An 18,680-nucleotide genomic window follows, 5' to 3' on the forward strand; every position below is an offset into this window, starting at 1 on the left:
CCAGGCTGGAGTACAGTGGCACAATCTCGGCTCACTGCAATCTCTGCCTCCTGAGTTCAAGCAATTCTCCTGCCTCAGCCTCCCTAGTAGCTGGGACTACATGTGCACGCCACCACACCCAGCTAATTTATGTATTTTTTACTAGAGATGGGGTTTCACCATGTTAGCCAGGATGGTCTCGATCTCTTGACCTCGTGATCCGCCCGCCTCAGCCTCTGAAAGTGCTGGGATTACAGGCGTGAGCCACTGCACCTGGCCTCACCATTCTGTCTTCTAAGCCTTCCAAACTCTTCCAACCTCTGCCTGTTACCCAGATCCAAGTTTGCTTCCACATTTTGGGGTAGCTTTATAGCAATGCCTCACTTTTGGTATCAATTTTATGTATTAGTCCATTTCCACTGCTATAAGAAATACCTGAGACTGGGTAATTTATATTTTTAAAAAGATGAGGTTTAATTGGCTAGTTCTGTAGGCTTTATAGGAAGTATGACGTTGGCATCTGCTTGGCATTTGGAGAGGCCTCAGGGAGATTTTACTCATGGTGGAAGATGAAGCAAGAGCAGGCATGTCACATGGTGAAAACAAGAGCAAGACAGGTGAGGGGAAGTGCCACACACTTCTTAAACAAGCAGATCTTGCCTAAACTCAGGGCAAGAACTCACTTATCACCTATGGGATAATACTAAAACATTTATGAGGAATCCACTCCCATGATCCAAACACCTCCCATCAGGCCCCAACTTCAACACTGGGGATTACAATCCAAAATAAGATTTGGAGAGGACAAACATCCAAACAATCTTTTGGTATTTTTTCTGACAAAAATGGTATAAAACTTGAAATCAAGAACAAGAAAAACTTCAGAAATTACATATTTATGGAAATTAAACAACACATTCCTAAATAACCAATGGGTCAATAAAGAAAGTAGAAGAAAAATTAAAAACTCTCTTGAGACAAATAAGAACAGAAACACAACATACCAAAAAGTATAAAATACAGCAAAGGTAGTGTTTTCCTCTCAGAAGGAAAATTTACAGCAATAAATGCCTGCTTAATATAAAAGAGAAAGATTTCTAACAAACAACCTAATGATGCACCTCAAGCAATTAGAAACACAGAAATAAACAACCAAAAATTAGTAAAAGAAATGAAATAATAATGTTTGATGTTCATCTCAAACTTGGATTCCTTATCTGACAAAGTGTTGCAACGAATACAGTAGGTGCTAAGAGACCCATAGGAAATACAAGAATGACTGTTGAAACAGGTCAGGGTCACTGGTCTCATGTTCTAAGGTGTTAATCAAGTTCATGGTCCCATGACCAGGAAAATTAAGGAGCATGTACAGAAAGGGTAAGGTTGGAGTAAAAGTTTAATAAGTGAAAGAAGAAAGCTCTCTGCAGTGAATAGAAGAGTCTGAGTGGATTGCCATTTTTACAGTTGAATTCAAAAGCTTTCATAAGAAACTCCTCTTAGCTGTCTGTACAACTCCCTCTATTCAGCTGTGGATAAGCAAGAAGCACCACTTCTCTTGTTTGTATAACTGTGGGTTTGTTTTAGGTAAGCCTCCTTCCTCCCTATGCAAGTTCCCATGGAGCCCACCGAGTATATGCCTGAAAAGGGGAGGAAATTTTTCCTGGGAACCCAGTGACCACACAAAAAATAAAAAGCTTCTGTGCTTTCTGCTAACTTTGCCTGTCTGGCTCCTTATCTACAGGTGTAGCCTGAGTATCCCCAGGCTGCTCTATTCTTGCCTGTAGCTGTGATTTCTCAGGCAGACAGCTTCTGCAGTCTGAATTTTTCCCCAGGCTGCTTTTTGTTAGAAGGGAAATTATTTGTTGAGCTGCTTTTTGTTAAAAGGGAAGTTCTTGCTGAGGACAGTCTGTCCTAACTGTATAACTAGCTGGTCTCTTTTTGCCTTTTTTCTCACTGTGATAAGAATTCCAGTATTGTCTCTGCAAGATCTGCTGAGATGTACAGAAAACTCTAGGGCTACTCGGCGTGTTCAGGCATATGAAACAACAGTGGCACTTTTCATCTAAAGTAATAACATCAACATCAACAAAAAAGTCCGCTCAAAGACCCCATCCGAAGGTCACCAATATCAAAGACCAAATGTAGATAAATCCACAAAGATGAGGAGAAACCAGAGGAAAAAGGCTGAAAATTCCAAAAACCAGAACACCTCATTTCTTCCAAAGGATCACAACTCCTCGCCAGCAAGGAAGCGAAACTGGATGGAGAATGAGTTTGACAAATTGACAGAAGTAGGCTTCAGAAGATGGATAATAACAAACTCCTCTAAGCTTAAGGAGCATGTTCTTACCCAATGCAAGGAAGCCGAGAACATTGAAAAAATGTTAGACAAATTGCTAACTAGAATAACCAGTTTAGAGAAGAACATAAATGACCTTATGGAGCTGAAAAACACAACACAAGAACTTCATGAAGCATACACAAGTATCAATAGCCAAATTGATCAAGAGAAAGAAAAGATATCAGAGATCAAAGATCAATTCAATGAAATAAAGAAGACAAGATTAGAGAAAAAAGAGTGAAAAGAAATGATGAAAACCTCCAAGAAATATGGGGCTATGTGAAAAGACCAAATCTACATTTGATTGGTGTACCTTAAAATGACAGGGAGAATGGAACCAAGTTGTAAACACTCTTCAGGATATTATCCAGGAGAACTTCCCCAACCTAGCAAGGCAGGCCAACATTAAAATTCAGGAAATGCAGAGAACACCACAAAGATACTCCTTGAGAACAGCAACTCCAAGACACATATTCATCAGATTCACGAAGGTTGCAATGAAGGAAAAAATGTTAAGGGCAGCCGGAGAGAAAGGTTGGGTTACCCACAAAGGGAAGCCCATCAGACTAACAGTGGATGTCTCTGTGGAAACTCTACAAACCAGAAGAGAGTTGGGGTCAATATCAACATTCTTTTTTTTTTTTTTTTGAGATGGAGCCATCAATTGTTGTTGGGCTGGTGTGCAGTGGTGTGATCTCTGCTCACTGCAACCTCTGACTCTGATTCAAGTGATTCTCCTGCCTCAGCTTCCCAAGTAGCTAGGATTACAGGCACTCACCACTATGCCTGGCTTTTTTTTTTTTTTTTCATATTTTTTAGTAGAGGCAAAGTTTCACCACGTTGGCCAGACTTGTCTCAAACTCCTGACCTCATGATTTGCCCACCTAAGCCTCCCAAAGTGTTAAGATTACAGGTGTGAGTCTCCATGCCCAGCTACAACATTCTTAAATAAAATAATTTCAACCCAGAATTTTATATCTAGTCAAACTAAGCTTCACAAGTGAAGGAAAAATAAAATTCTTTACAGAGAAGCAAATGCTGAGAGATTTTTGTCACCACCAGACCTGCCTTACGAGAGCTCCTGAAGGAAACACTAAGCATGGAAAGAACAGCAGTACCAGCTACTGTAAAAACATACCAAAGTGTAAAGACCATCAACACAGTGAAGAAACTGCATCAACTAACAGACAAAATAACCAGCTAGCATCTTAATGACAGAACAAATTCACAGATAACAATATTAACATTAAATGTAAATGGGCTAAATGCCCAATTAAAAGACATAGGCTGGTAGATTGGATAGAGAGTCAAGACTCATCAGTGTGCTGTATTCAGGAGACCCATCTCACATGCAAAGACAAACATAGGCTCAAAATAAAAGGATGGAGGGATATTTACCAAGCAAATAGAAAGCAAAAAGAAGCAGGGGTTGCAATCCTATTCTCTGATAAAACAAACTTTAAACCACAGAGATTAAAAAAGACAAAGAAGGGCATTACATAATAGTAAAGGGATCAACACAACAGGAAGAGTTAACTCTCCTAAATATATATGCACCCAATACAGAACGCCCAAATTAATAAAGCAAGTTCTTACAGACCTACAAAGAGACTTAGACTCCCACACAATAATAGTGGGAGACTTTAACACTCCACTGTCAACATTAAGTATATCAATGAGACAGAAAATCAACAAGAATATCCAAGATTTGAACTCAGATCTGGACCGAGTGGACCTAACAGACATCTACAGAACTCTTCACCTCAAAGCAACGGAATATACATTCTTTTCAGCACCACATCACACTTATTCTAAAACTGACCATATAATTTGAAGTAAAACACTCCTCAGCAAATGCAAAAGTACAGAAATAATAACAAACAGTCTCTCAGACCACACAGTGCAATCAAATTAGAACTCAGGATTAAGAAACTCACTTAAAACTGCACAACCACATGGAAACTGAACAACCTGCTCCTGAATGACAACTGAGTTAATAATTAAATTAAGGCAGAAATAAAGATGTTCTTTGAAACCAATGAGAACAAAGACACAATGTACCAGAATCTCTGGGACACATTTAAAGCAGTGGGAAGAGGGAAATCCATAGCACTAAATGCCCTCAAAAGAAAGCAGGAAAGATCTACAATTGATGCCCTAACATCACAATTAAAAGAACTAGAGAAGCAAAGCAAACAAACTCAAGAACTAGCAGAAGATAAGAAATAACTAAGAGCAGAGTGGAACTGAAGGAGGTAGAGACACGAAAAACCCTTCAAAAAAAAATCAATGAATCCAGGAGGTGGTTTTAACAAAAGATCAACAAAATAGACAGATTGCTAGCCTGACTAATAAAGAATAAAAGAGAGAAGAATCAAATAGACACAATAAAAAAATTATAGAGGGAATATTACCAGCAATCCCACAGAAATACAAACTACCATCAAAGAGTACTATAAACACTTCTATGCAATAAACTAGGAAATCTAGAAGAGATGGGTAAATTACTGGACACATAGACCCTCTCAAGACTAAACCAGGAAGAAGTCAAATCCCTGAATAAACCACTAACAAGTTTTGAAATTGAAGCTGTAATTAACAGCCTACTAACCAAAAAAAAAAAAAAAAAAAAAAAAGTCCAGGACCAGACAGATTTACAGCTGAATTCTACCAGAAGTACAAAGAGGAGACAGTACCACTCCTTCTGAAACTATTCCAAACAGTAGAAAAAAGAGGGAATCCTCCCTAACTCATTTTATTAGGCCAGCATAATCCTGATACCAAAACGTGGCAGAGACACAACAAAAAAAAGAAAATTTCAGGCCAATATCCCTGATGTATCAATGTGAAAATCCTCAATAAAATACTGGCAAATTGAATCCAGCATCACATCAAAAAGCTTATCCACCATGATCAAGTCAGCTTCATCCCTGGGATGTGAGGCTGGTTCAGCATATGCAAATCAATAAACATAATCCATCACATAAACAGAAGCAAAGACAAAAACCACATGATTATCTCAATAGATGCAGAAAAGGCCTTTGATAAAATTCAATACCCCTTCATGCTAAAAACACTTAATAAACTGGGTACTGATGGAATGTACCTCAAAATAATAAGAGCTATTTATGACAAACCCACAACCAGTATCATACTGAATGGGCAAAAGCTGGAAGCATTCCCTTTGAAAACCAGCGCAAGACAAATATGCCCTCTCTCACCATTCCTACCTATTCAACATAGTATTGGAAGTTCTGGACAGGGCAATCAGGCAAGAGAAAGAAATAAAGGGTATTCAAATAGGAGGAGAGGAAGTCAAATTATCTCTGTTTGCACATGACATGACTGTATATTTAGAAAGCCTCATTGTCTCAGGCCAAAATCTTCTTAAGCTGATAAGCAACTTCAGCAAAGTCTCAGGATACAAAATTAATGTGCAAAAATCACATGCATTCCTATACACCAACAACAGAGAGAGTCAAATCATGAGTGAACTCCCATTCAAAATTGCTACAAAAAGAATAAAATACCTAGCAATACAACTTTCGAGGGATGTGAAGGACCTCTTCAAGGTGAACTACAAACCACTGCTCAAGGAAATAAGAGAAGACACAAACAAATGGAAAAATATTCCATGCTCATGGTTTGGAAGAATCAATATTGTCAAAATGGCTATACTGCCCAAAGTAATTTACAGATTAAATGCTATCCCTAACAAGCTACCACTGACTTTCTTCACACAACTGGAAAAAACTACTTTAAATTTCATACAGAACCAAAAAAGAACCTGCATAGCCAAGACAATCCTAAGTAAAATAAATAAATAAATAAATAAAGCTGGAGCCATCACACTATCTAACTTCAAACTATACTACAAGGCTACAGTAACCAAAACAACATGGTACTGGTACCAAAACAGATATACAGACCAATGGAATAGAACAGAGCCCCGAGTAATAAGACCACACATCTACAACCATCTGATCTTTGACAAATGTGACAAAAACAAGCAATGGGGAAAGGATTCCCTATTCACAAACGGTGTTGGGAAAACTGGCTAGCCACATGCAGAAAGCTGAAACTGGATCCCTTCCTTACACCTTATACAAAAATTAACTCAAGATGGATTAAAGATTTAAATGTAAGACTAAAATCATAGAAACCCTAGAAGAAAACCTACGTAATACCATTCAGAACACAGGCATGGGCAAAGACTTCATGACTAAAACACGAAAAGCAATGGCAACAAAAGCCAAAATTGACAAATGGAATCTAATTAAACTAAAGAGCTTATGCACAGCAAAACAAACAAACAAACAAAAAACTATCATCAGAGTGAACAGGCAACCAACAGAATGGGAGAAAATCTTTGCAATCTATCCATCTGACAAAGGACTAATATCCAGAATCTACAAAGAACTTAAACAAATTTACAAGAAAAAACCAACAACCTCATCAAAAAGTGGGTGAAGGATATTAACAGACACATCTCAAAAGAAGACATTTATGTAGCCAACATACATATTTTAAAAAGCTCATCATCAGTGGTCATTAGACAAATGCAAATCAAACCACATTGACATACCATCTCACGCCAATCAGAATGGCAATCATTAAAAAGTCAGGAAACAACAGATCTGGAGAGGATGTGGAGAAATAGGAACGCTTTTACACTGTTGGTGGGAGTGTGAATTAGTTCAACCATTGTGGAAGACAGTGTGGCCATTCCTCAAGTATCCAGAACTAGAAATACAATTTGACCCAGCAATTCCATTACTGGGTATAAACCCAAAGGATTATAACCCATTCTATAAAGATACAGGCACACATATGTATATCGCAGCACTGTTCACAATAACAAAGGCTTGGAGCCAACCCAAATGTCCATCAATGATAGACTGGATAAAGGAAATGTGGCACATACACACCATGGAATACTATGCAGCCATAAAAAAGGATGAGTTCACGTCCTTTGCAGGGACATGGATGAAGCTGGAAACCATCATTCTCAGCAAACTAACAAAAGAACAGGAAATCAAACACTGCATGTTCTCACTCATAAGTGGGAGTTGAACCATGAGAATGCATGGACACAGGGAGGGGAACATCACACACCCGGGCCTGTTGTGGGGTGGAGGACTAGGGGAAGGATAACATTAGAAGAAATACCTAATGTAGATGACGGGTTGATGGGTGCAGCAAACCACCATAGCACGTGTATACCTATGGAACAAACTTGCACGTTCTGCACATGTACCCCAGAACTTAAATTATAATTTAAAAAAAGGAAAATATATATCCAAAACTTATCCAGGCACTGTGGTGCATGCCTGAAATCCCAGCTACTGAGGAAGGTGAGGCAGGAGAATCACTTGAACCTGGGAGGCAGGGATTGCAGTGAGCCGAGATTGCACCACTGCACTCCAGCCTGGATGACAGAGTAAGATTGTGTCTCAAAAAACAAAACAAAAACCATGTACTAACAATACCAAATGCTAGTGAGAATTTAGAGGAACTGAATTACTCATACATTGTTGATTGAAATGTAAAATGGTACAACTACTGTGGAAAATAGAAAATTTCTTTTAAAACTAAGCATATGCTCATCATACAACCCAACTCATCATACAACCCAGTGCCCAGTTACCCTTCTAGGCATGTATTCCAGAGACATGAAAACATATGTCTGCACAAAAATTTCTACACAAATGTTCAGTGCGGTTTTAGTTGTAATCGTGAAAATTTGGAAAAACCCACGTGATTTTCAACTAGAGAACAGTTAAACAAACCATGGTATATCCTCACCGTGAAACACTGTTCAGCAATAAAAGAAATAAACCATTGATACAAACAACTTGGCTAGATCTTAAGGGCATGACATGGAGGAAAACAAAAATCTTAAAATGTCACATACTTTATGATTTCATTTGTATAACATTCTGAAATGACAAAATTAAGGCAATGGAGAACAATTTGGTGGTTGCTATGATTTGAGAAGGTTGGGGGAGGAGGAAGGTAGCAGAGGGAGACCTTTGTGGAGTAGGATAGCTCTGTATCTTGATGTGGTGGGTTACATGAATCTATACAGGTGAGAAAACGACGTAGAAATACACAAGCTAGACAGAACGAACTGGTAGCGTACGATGCTATCTTCAAACTAAATGACTTTAAATGAGAAAAAAAGCTCTTTGAAAACAAACTGTTTAAAATGTTCAGAATGATTTTATAAGACAACCCAGTCATAAATAACTGACCTGACGCCTGCAGTTCCCAGGTGGCCTCCTCGTCGTAAGTTGGGGAACTGAACCAGCACCCATACAGGCCAATGTCCGAGGGAGTGATGTTTTTTAGCCTTAGAGAGACATTCCCCCGTGCAATGAAGTCCTTCACAAGCTCAGTTCTCCCTTGATACTGTGACATCTGCATAGATTCCAGGTCTTTCCCATCTCTGTAGAGGTGGACCACAGCATGGAGCTGATTCTTGAAGAACCGCACTTCCATGGCTTTTGCACTGGTCTCAGGAAAAAGGGAGCAGGAGAAGACAGCATCCTCCCCCACCGAGGCCTGGACAAACTTGTCTGGTCCTTTCACCTGCCACTGTCCTATAGGAAGAAACACAACCGATAACAGCAAAACCTACTTGAGTCCTCCTCAGGGCTCTGGTGGGCTGGAGATGTGTGGGGCGTGGGGTCGGGGAGTCCATCACGGTCTGCTTTCTAAACCCGATGACTTGCGTTTGCACATCTTCTTACACTTGCCAGAATGCTTCCAGGTCAGTTACTTCACTCCGTTCTCACACACATCTCATGTGAGAAGAGGTTAGGTATGTGCTATCAATATTCCCATATTCAACATAAGGAAACCCTGTCTCTGGGGCTGAGTTATTCAGGGCCCTGAGAGGCACCTTCCAAATACAGACTCCTCCACTAGAGGAGAGTCCCTCCACATGCTCTCCTCTCTGCCTATATGCTTAATGAACACTCACACCACCCTCTTTGCATCTAGTATGCTAAAAATCTTTTTTTATGACCCAGGAGAGGAGTAAGCAGCCATAAAATATCCAAGTCGGGGAGATTTATTTCCTTCAAAGATATGATTATGTCTTGCAAATGTTTTATGGCTACAAGAGAAGAATAGATATTCTCCGCTGAAGCACAATTTATTCGTGCTGCTTTTTAAGTATATTTCTGCCATATTCTGAAGGACATGGTATGACACAGTGAGGAGATTTTGTCGTTTTTATTTCAGAGATTTGCTCTTTAGTGCACTCATGTTGTGACGTATCTTTTGCATGGCACCTACCTTTTATTCCGGGTAATAATTTTATGTTTTTCCACTTTATTATTTTGGACTTGAATAGTATTTCATCGAGCAAAAGCTTGTCCAAGCCACAGTCGGTGGGCCACATGAGGATCAGGACAGCTTTGGGTAGGGTTCAACAGAAATTTGTAAACTTTCTTAAAACATTATGAGATATTTTTGTGATTTTTTCCCCCATTCATTAGTAATCATTACTGTTATTTCTTCTTCTTCCAATATGGCTCAGGGAAGCTAAAAGATTGGACACCCTGCTCTAGAGCTTTATCAACATGGCTTACCTGTTTTTGTTGGTTTTGGGGAGTTTGTTTTTTTTTTGTATTTTCTTGGTATAGCTTTGCTTTGACCTTCATTTCAAACTGTCGTCACCTTGCTGCAGGCGTGATAATTGTTTGTTTTCTGCGAGTCTTCCCTGCACAACTCTCAGCTTCATGAGGACAGAGAGTGTGTGTTTTCCTCAGCACAGGATTTCCCATGCCCAGCGCAGAGAATGGGCTCCGCAGATAGGGATTATGCCTATGAGTGGTGAGCACTACTTTTTGCATTTGCTTATCTGTTTTGTGGTCAACTAAATAATTTTCCTGGTGTAAATCACACTCACCACTCTGTATGATTAGAGTTCTTCTTGGAGAGACCACAAACTATGGAGACCCACTCCCCTCACTGTGTGTAAGTACCCACCCCCTTCGATTGGCAACGTCTCTTGATTAATTCACATGTATCCATTTACATTATATGGATATACCTGTGTGTGGTGTGTGCATGTGCATCAGAGGCAAAGTGGGTCACACGTGTGAATTTCCAGACAGGTAGATATTTTTAATTTTAGCACTAATTATTTGTAAATTTAAGTACGTTTTATAAATCTTGCTGAAATGTATTTCACTGATGCATCTTTAAGAGCACTATTGAATGAGCCGTGATTTTGCAGCCTGATGTCTGACCAGCTGTTGACCTGGTAAAGCAGATGTTGAGGCCCTGCGCCTCACCACCCAACCCTGAGTCCCCCTGCAGTGGGATGGGCACTTCCCTGCCTGCTGACAGCTCTGCCCCTGGAGCCTGAACTCTGCCTCTCTGCTGAGGGCTTCCTGCAACTTTTAGAACCTCTGAACCCCAGGCATGGGGCAGCCCAGAAGGTTTGCAACTGTAAGAGTCCCAGGGACACATCTCACCCGGTGGGGAACTGGAAGCAGGGGATGCTGGGAAGATTCTGAGCTATCGTCTATGCGGTTCCTCCAAAGGACCCACCACAGCAGGCTCCTCATTAGCACCCCCTCTATGGCTTTCCTCCCACTGGCTTCACTCTCTCTGAACCCTGTCACTTTTGTTTCCAAGAATGATCTGTTAAACAAACCACCTGCAGAAAGGCCCTTGCTCTAGGTCAGTTTTGGGGACCCAGCCTGTCAGCTGGGCTGCTGTGAGTGTTGCCTCTTCAAGGCCGTGTAGGATTCTCAAGCCAAGCAAACATTTTTTTTTATTGCATTTTAGACTTGGGGGTACATGTGAAGAACATGCAAGATTGTCGCATAGGTACACACATGGCAGCGTGATTTGCTGCCTTCCTCCCCTTCACCTATATCTGGCGTTTCTCCCCATGCTGTCTCTCCCCACCTCCCCACTCTCACTGTCCCTCCCCCATTTCCCCCCTACAGACCCCAGTGTGTAGTGCTGCCCTCCCTGTGTCCATGTGTTCTCATTGCTCAACACGCGCCCATGAGTGAGAACATGTGGTGTTTGATTTTCTGCTCTTGTGTCAGTTTCCAAGCAAACTTTTTTTTTTTTTTTTTTTTTTGAGACGGAGTTTCGCTCTGGTTACCCAGGCTGGAGTGCAATGGCGCGATCTCGGCTCACCGCAACCTCCACCTCCTGGGTTCAGGCAATTCTCCTGCCTCAGCTTCCTGAGTAGCTGGGATTACAGGCACGCGCCACCATGCCCAGCTAATGTTTTTGTATTTTTAGTAGAGACGGGGTTTCACCATGTTGACCAGGATGGTCTCCATCTCTTGACCTCGTGATCCACCCGCCTCGGCCTCCCAAAGTGCTGGGATTACAGGCTTGAGCCACCGCGCCTGGCCTCCAAGCAAACATTTTTTAGGATATGTCTGCTCCTCCGGCCAGCATCGCTGCTGTCCTTTGTCTTGCTGACACCATCTCCCTTTACTCCTTCCCTTGAGGAATAACACTACCTGTTGCGGCAACACGGCGTGCACCAGTGGAGCTCTGTGCCGCATGCTCTGCATGCACAAGTTCATGCAATCCACACGGTAGCCCTTCAGCCCTCAGGAATGTCACAGATGTGATATTATCTCCATGTCATCATAAGCAAAAACTGACACTAATAGCAGTTATTCATCACAAAGCTCATAGTCAGAGAAAAGGAAAGTTAAAAATAGCCTGACTTCCTCCAAGGTCATTTCCAGGATGCCCTGCTACCTCATGCAGAAACGGAAAGCAGACAAAGAAGCTAATCAGAAAACGGGTGAAGGCCGGGCGCGGTGGCTCAAGCCTGTAATCCCAGCACTTTGGGAGGCCGAGGCGGGTGGATCACGAGGTCGAGAGATCGAGACCATCCTGGTCAACATGGTGAAACCCCCGTCTCTACTAAAAATACAAAAAATTAGCTGGGCATGGTGGCGCGTGCCTGTAATCCCAGCTACTCAGGAGGCTGAGGCAGGAGAATTGCCTGAACCCAGGAGGCGGAGGTTGCCGTGAGCCGAGATCGCGCCATTGCACTCCAGCCTGGGTAACAAGAGCGAAACTCCGTCTCAAAAAAAAAAAAAAAGGAAAAGAAAAGAAAACGGGTGAGAATGTACTTAAATGGGGGCTCTCTTGTGAGTAAGACACATGGATTTTGACGTCCTTATTTCTGTTTTCCTGGCTTTGTTTAGCAAAAAAGTCATAGGTAGACAAGCAGCAGGATGGAACTGTTTCAGACAGAAAGTGAACACAGTCAACTGAACTTTGTATGGCTTGACGCTGACCACCCAGAATCCAGTGTTCTACTCCAGCCCTGATCTCCTCCTGAAAAACGTGTTCAATTACTCAATATCGTATACACCAGGCTTTGTGTTGACAGTTACTAGAAAGAGAAAGAAGAGTGGATTTCTGCCCAGGATATGCCAGCTTCCAACTTATTCCTTACTTAAAGGTCGGGATGCTTTACGCCACAACCATAGCTCTTTCTAACTCGGCATGTCCATAGCTGGGCTCATTGTCTTTTCCTCCAAGCATCCTAAACAGTGTCACCCTCCAGCCAGGCACCCAGCTCAGAAACCTGGGGATTCTATTAGAGACTTCCCCTGCCTAAGTCCCACAGCCCACCTGGGGAAAACAACGTATTCACCCAGCATTCTTGATGTGGTCCCTCCCCACTCCCGGGGTCTGATCCTGCTATTCTGGGCTACTGTAACAGTATACACAGTGTCCAAGTCCTTAAGACACAGCCCAAGGAGTCTGTTTCTCATCTCCTGCTGCCCTGTGCTTCTCATAGCTCCTGGCACTGGTATACGCCAGCCTGAGGCCAGGAGAAGCCGGGGACTGCAAACACCAAGGATTCCTGCATCGCACTGTGCTGAGATCGTTCTCCTTCAACAAGGAGACAAACAACAGTCCAAACCGAGAGGCTTACCTGACACCAGCTTGTAGAAACTGAGAACTGAAATGAACACGAAAGCCATGGCTATTCCTGTGGGTTGATCTCACACTATGAAAACAGAAGACAGGAGGGGTGGATGGATGATTTGGAGGTCTGGCCAGCTGTCTCAGGTGCAGGAGCCCTATACAGGCTCTTCGTGGATTGATGTCAAGCTGCGCTTTTCTCCCTAGAGCCTCCCACAGGAAACGATGGTTGTGTGAATGAGGAGCATGGGGACTGGACTTTGAATCACTGCATTTAGTGGCAGGTCATAAACATTAATCTCAGACCAGATAAATGAGAATGGAAAGAGAGTAGGGTACACTTGGAAGGACTTTGTTCCGGGTCAAGGCTGTGCCCGGCATGGATGGTATAGGAATGCCACATGCAGACGTATTTTCAGGCTTAGTCTGGCAGGCAGAGCTGCAAGAGAGAGTGAGCATCTATCCCTGAAAGAGAGATCATCCCAGCACAGGACGGTGAGGCAGTGAATTTGCCCCAGGCACGCAGGCTCCATGAGACCTGTATTTCCTGGCAGAGCATGAGGTAATTCTGCCTTACCCTCCCTTGTCTTGAGTTGAGGGACCCTGATCATGAGGCCAGACAAGGTTGAACTTGCCAGAACAACCAGGACTTTGGTCTCCAGGGATCCAAGGTATTGATAAGACGGTGCTTCAGGCCTGGGGGTAAGGCAAAGATGCATTCATTCAGTCATTCATTAGATGCGCTCAGCCAGGACACACAGCTAGAGGTTATGCAGTGATTCCAAGTCTGTGGACACGCACAAGAATAAGCACTTACTAGATCAGAAAGAGGGTTTCCACAGGTAGCACCACAAAGAGTACATTCTCTAATCATAATACAACGAAGGTCAGTCACAGTTTAAAAACAGGAAATCCTATGAACTTAGAAATTGTTCATAACACAATTTTAAATAACTCATGGGTCTAAAAGAACTCATAAGAGAAGTTGAAGGTAATTAGACAAGACAAAGAATGAAAACGCTACCTTTAAAACCCGGTATGTTGCATGTAAGGCAGTTCCTACAGGAAGGCTTCTCCTTAAGTGCTTATGTTAGGAAAAAAGAAGTCTGAAAATTGGCTGAACAAAGCATCTGAGTTAATCTGAGTCAACACTTGGATCCTGAGAGTCTTTGGCCACTTGCCCTGTCTTTTCTCTCACTTCGCTTTCCAAGCAATTCGCGTGAGAACAACTAACCTGAAGGGAACTGTGAGGCTCGGGCCGGGGGGCTGCTCCCCCGTGGACTGTCAAAACTCTCAGCGGTCCACCTCCACCTGCCTGCAACAACAGATATTTGCTCTCTAACCCTTGCTCCTTCTTTCCCTCTTCTACCGTCTCTCTCTCTCTCTCTCTCTCTCTCTCTCTCTCTCTCTCTCTCTCTTTCCACCCCCCTCCACCCCCGCATGCAGCTCCAGTCTGGGAAGCCCTTTGCCACTTCCAACTGGAACATCTAACATTGAACACTAATTCAGCCAGCTGGTAAAATCTGCCTTCTCCTGGTACCAGAGAAAGTTCAGCCTGCCACCGCAGTCCTCAGAGGAGCAGCAGAAGGAAGCTAGAGGAAATCTTGGAGACGCCCAGTTCCTTCTCACCTTAACTGTCCTCTTTCAGAAAGAGGACTCTGGGTCTCTGTCTTTTGTCTGGGGACACCTAGAACCATACAGACACCCAGAACCATACAGACACCCCTGGCTTCCCCTTACCAGTCTACTTAGGTGCCAAACATTCCCACATGCCTACGTCCTCCCCACTGGGCCATCGTCTTCACAACCTCACCAAACTTGGCTTACCAGGGAGGCTAAAGTCAAAGCATTTAGTTTTATATGGCAACACGGCTTGGCCCCAAGACAGACTACGTAATGACAGCCAATGGCCCCAAAATGGTATCTTTAACTTTCACATTCTCAGGAACTTTGAGGACTTTATCACCAGAAACCTTTTGCAAATGGCAAATGGTTCCCTACAGTCAGGCTATCTTCTACCTTAAGTCTTACCCCTCCTCCCTCTTCTCCCATTTAAAAACGACTCCAAAGAGTCAGACCCCCTCTGCCGCTCTCTCTCTCCGGGAAGTGGCTGGGGTTGGAGGCATAGCTCGTGTTCACGTCTCCTTCTCCATGTCTGATTTGTTGCAAATCAAACAGCATCTGGGATCTTTCTCTAAAAATCCCTCTCATCATTGCAGGGAATTCCTGCACATAATTGAATCCTTTAATTTAAACTGGCATAATAGTTACATAATTCTAACCTCCACCCTCATCCCAAGTAAAAAAAGAATGCTGAGCTTAATTAAAATCGAATATCCAAGCTGTAAGTATATCCACAGGGCCTTTATGTTTTTCTCTTCATAAATCTCGTTTTCCTGGGAAAGGTTTTTCTCAGTCAACTAAATTACTTTTCTCCACTCTGTCTTAACCACTCTTGGTGCCTATATAAAAGACCCTAAAATAACTTCTGGTGGCCTGGGGCTCCTTGGGAAAACAGAAAAGGCGCCATAAATCCCATTTTGGGAAAACCTCTGTTTTTCTTATGGAGCCCCTGGAACTAGAGGTGAATAAGTACCTCTCAAAATTCGTCTTTGTCTTCCAGCTATGCCTGTTTATTAGGCCCTAGACTGTATTCCTAGCTGTGTTCTGAAAGGGTCTCACTGGAAGGCCAATAATCCAATTGGGAAATTAGAAAATCAAAAATCTTATAACTACTGGATCTTCTTCTGGTTGTCTGTGTGGCTATATGTGTGTTATGTGCACAATGTCTACTAAAAAGAGCTCTAATTAATTGCCTAAGAAAAGTAAGTGCTTAAATCAAGTATTTTCAAGAGAAAAGTAAAAGTTTTGAGACCTTTCAGTTCATGTAACTTTAATATTTAAAAATAAAAACAGTCTTGGGAGTTTTTGGTAAAATACCAATGTCCTTAAGGTATAAAAATGCGGTCTACACAAACATTTAGAGGTTTGCTAAATGTTTTAAGGTTGTAAACTGCTTCTTTAGCCTTTAAAAACGGTCGACTTGCCTGCTTCACAACTGGTAAGGCCAGAAACATATGAAAGTAACCATGGCCCTAACTATGCTGGGGAAAGTCAAACTTCATCTGCATCTAGCACAGAATTTTAAAAATTTAACAGGTTTTACATTAAAGTTAAAAGTTGCTAAAAGTTACCATTATGACATGTGATTAAAACTACTAAGCATGAATTTTCATGCAAGGTGTATAAAAACAGTAAAAAATTTTTTAGTTAAAAATTATAAGAAGGCATAAAAATGTACATTTTGCTTAAAAATAAAAAAAATCTTAAATAAAATAAAGTAAATGGTTTAAGCAAATTGGAAAAACATTGTAAAAATGAATCCTGCAAAGAACACTCTGTGTGTAAACATATTAACTAAACTTAAAAGGGCACCACAAGGTTTTCTTAAAATGCTAATCTACTTTTTAGCAAAACTTGTCAAGGGTCATAACAGATATGTAAAAATCTCACTTCATAGTCAAACTGGTTAATATTAAATAGAATTGTCTGTAAGATCCCGTTAAAATTAGGGTTAACGTTAATAGCAAACTAATGCAAGGGTAAAATTTAACTTTCTCTCTTAAACAGGATTTTCATGTAATAAAAAAGCTAATAAAAATTTGCTTTTCCAAATTTTTAACTCATCATTTTGGCAAAACAAAACAAAATAAAACAAACAAACAAATAAAACCAAACTTATAATGATCTAAAATTCTGTTTTATAATATCATATGTTTTAAATTTTAAACATGTCGATCAGGCTTCCCCAAATCAAATTTTAATATCAGTATTGTCTTTCCTAACCTCTAACTATCAGGTCCTGCAAAGAGCCCCTAAAGCATCTGGAAAAAAGGTAAAGAGGATTATTTAACATGTTTAGGTACATAAAATTGACAAAATAATGCCTAATAAGTTATATTTTAGGGAATAATATTAACATATGTTCCAAAGCTGTATGAAATGTCTAAGGTTAGTGTTTGAATATGTGCTATTAAGCACAATGAAGGTTGTTATGTTGGGTTATTGTAAACCATAAAAATGACCAAATTTCTTTGTCAATTGTGTTTATAACTGTATCCAAACTGAACATTTTGTCATTTACAGACAATTGTTGGTTTGTTTTAATTCTCTTCAAAAGATGGTTAAGAGTCAAACTGTGGAACTTAAAGTGCTCTCAAATGTGGATTTCTCACAACAGCAACAAATACACAAAACTCATGAAAAGCTAAAATGTTTATAAATGTCAAGCAAAACAAAAGTTAATAAAATGGACTAAACTAATAGAAAACCAAAACAAGTTTTACCTTTTTGCTTAAAACATTGCTAATCCTTATTTTATTTTTCAGAGTCAAGAAAACTTGTCTTAAGCTAGCTACAACCTTTCACCACTAAGTAAAGTACACTCTTGTAAATAGAGTTTGAAGTATGTTTGTTTCTCTCTGCCTAGTTCCTCTAGAATTTAAAAACTAGTTATAAGTATTCTTAAATTACAACAGTATAGTTGTTAGCATCAGTGCAATGAGAATCTGTTTTCTGGCTGGACGCAGTGGCTCAAGCCTATAATCCCAGCACTTTGGGAGGCCGAGGCAGGTGAATCACGACATCAAGAGATCAAGACCATCCTAGTCAACATGGTGAAACCCCATCTCTACTAAAAATACAAAAATTAGCTGGGCATGGTGGCACTCGCCTGTAGTTCCAGCTGCTCAGGAGGCTGAGGCAGAAGAATTGCTTGAACCCAGGAGGCGGAGGTTGCAGTGAGCTGAGATCGCGCCATTGCACCTCCAGCCTGGGTAACAAGAGTGAAACTCTGTCTCAAAAAAAAAAAAAAAAAAAAAAAAAGAATCTATTTTCTTTTTTAACAGAACACAGTTGGAAGAACTGGTTATTTTGCCAAGGATTTGACTGGAATGGTGTGCTCTCCTTTAGGGAATCAAACTTGACTTATGGAGCTAATAAAGCCCTTGGAAACTAGCCTTATATTCTGTGTGTGTAGTCCCTATACAGGGTTTCTGATATGTGGTAAGGAAAGAATGTCACTTTCTGACAGGCCAGGAACCCCAAGTTACCTTGGACCCTCAAAAGGAAAGAAATTCTGTCCAACTCATAGGTGTTTAAGAGTACAAATTTATGTTTCAAAAACGATAGCACACCTGTTTTTAAATTCTAGTTTTGACTAATGTTTTTCAATTTTTATTATTTGCTACAGTTTAAATAATATTCATTACAGAAATCAACTTCTGAATACATCACACTCAAGTCAAAGCCTAAAAAGCTGAGGAAGCAACCCCTATCAGCCCAGATAAATGTCCTAAATATCAATGTAAAAAAAAAAAATTTTAAGCAAAAATTCATAAAAAATAAATAAGAAAAATGACTCATC

At 41.0% G+C, this 18,680-nt stretch overlaps 1 protein-coding gene across 1 annotated transcript in view; it reads right to left on the reverse strand.

Annotated features, from left to right (window-relative positions):
- The window catches only part of BTNL3 (butyrophilin like 3), a 31,116-nt gene extending 17,667 nt beyond the window's left edge, over window positions 1–13,449 (reverse strand). The window contains exons 1-2 of the mRNA XM_039460566.2: window positions 13,266–13,449; window positions 8,575–8,922 (exon numbers count right to left, since the gene is read on the reverse strand). Of these exons, the coding sequence (XP_039316500.2) occupies window positions 8,575–8,922; window positions 13,266–13,314 (397 nt within the window). The 5' untranslated portion in view covers window positions 13,315–13,449. The remainder of the gene's footprint in view (window positions 1–8,574; window positions 8,923–13,265) is intronic.
- Window positions 13,450–18,680: the final 5,231 nt, after the last annotated feature.

Source organism: Saimiri boliviensis, chromosome 20, assembly GCF_048565385.1.
Source record: "Saimiri boliviensis isolate mSaiBol1 chromosome 20, mSaiBol1.pri, whole genome shotgun sequence".
NCBI classification, from domain to species: domain Eukaryota; kingdom Metazoa; phylum Chordata; class Mammalia; order Primates; family Cebidae; genus Saimiri; species Saimiri boliviensis.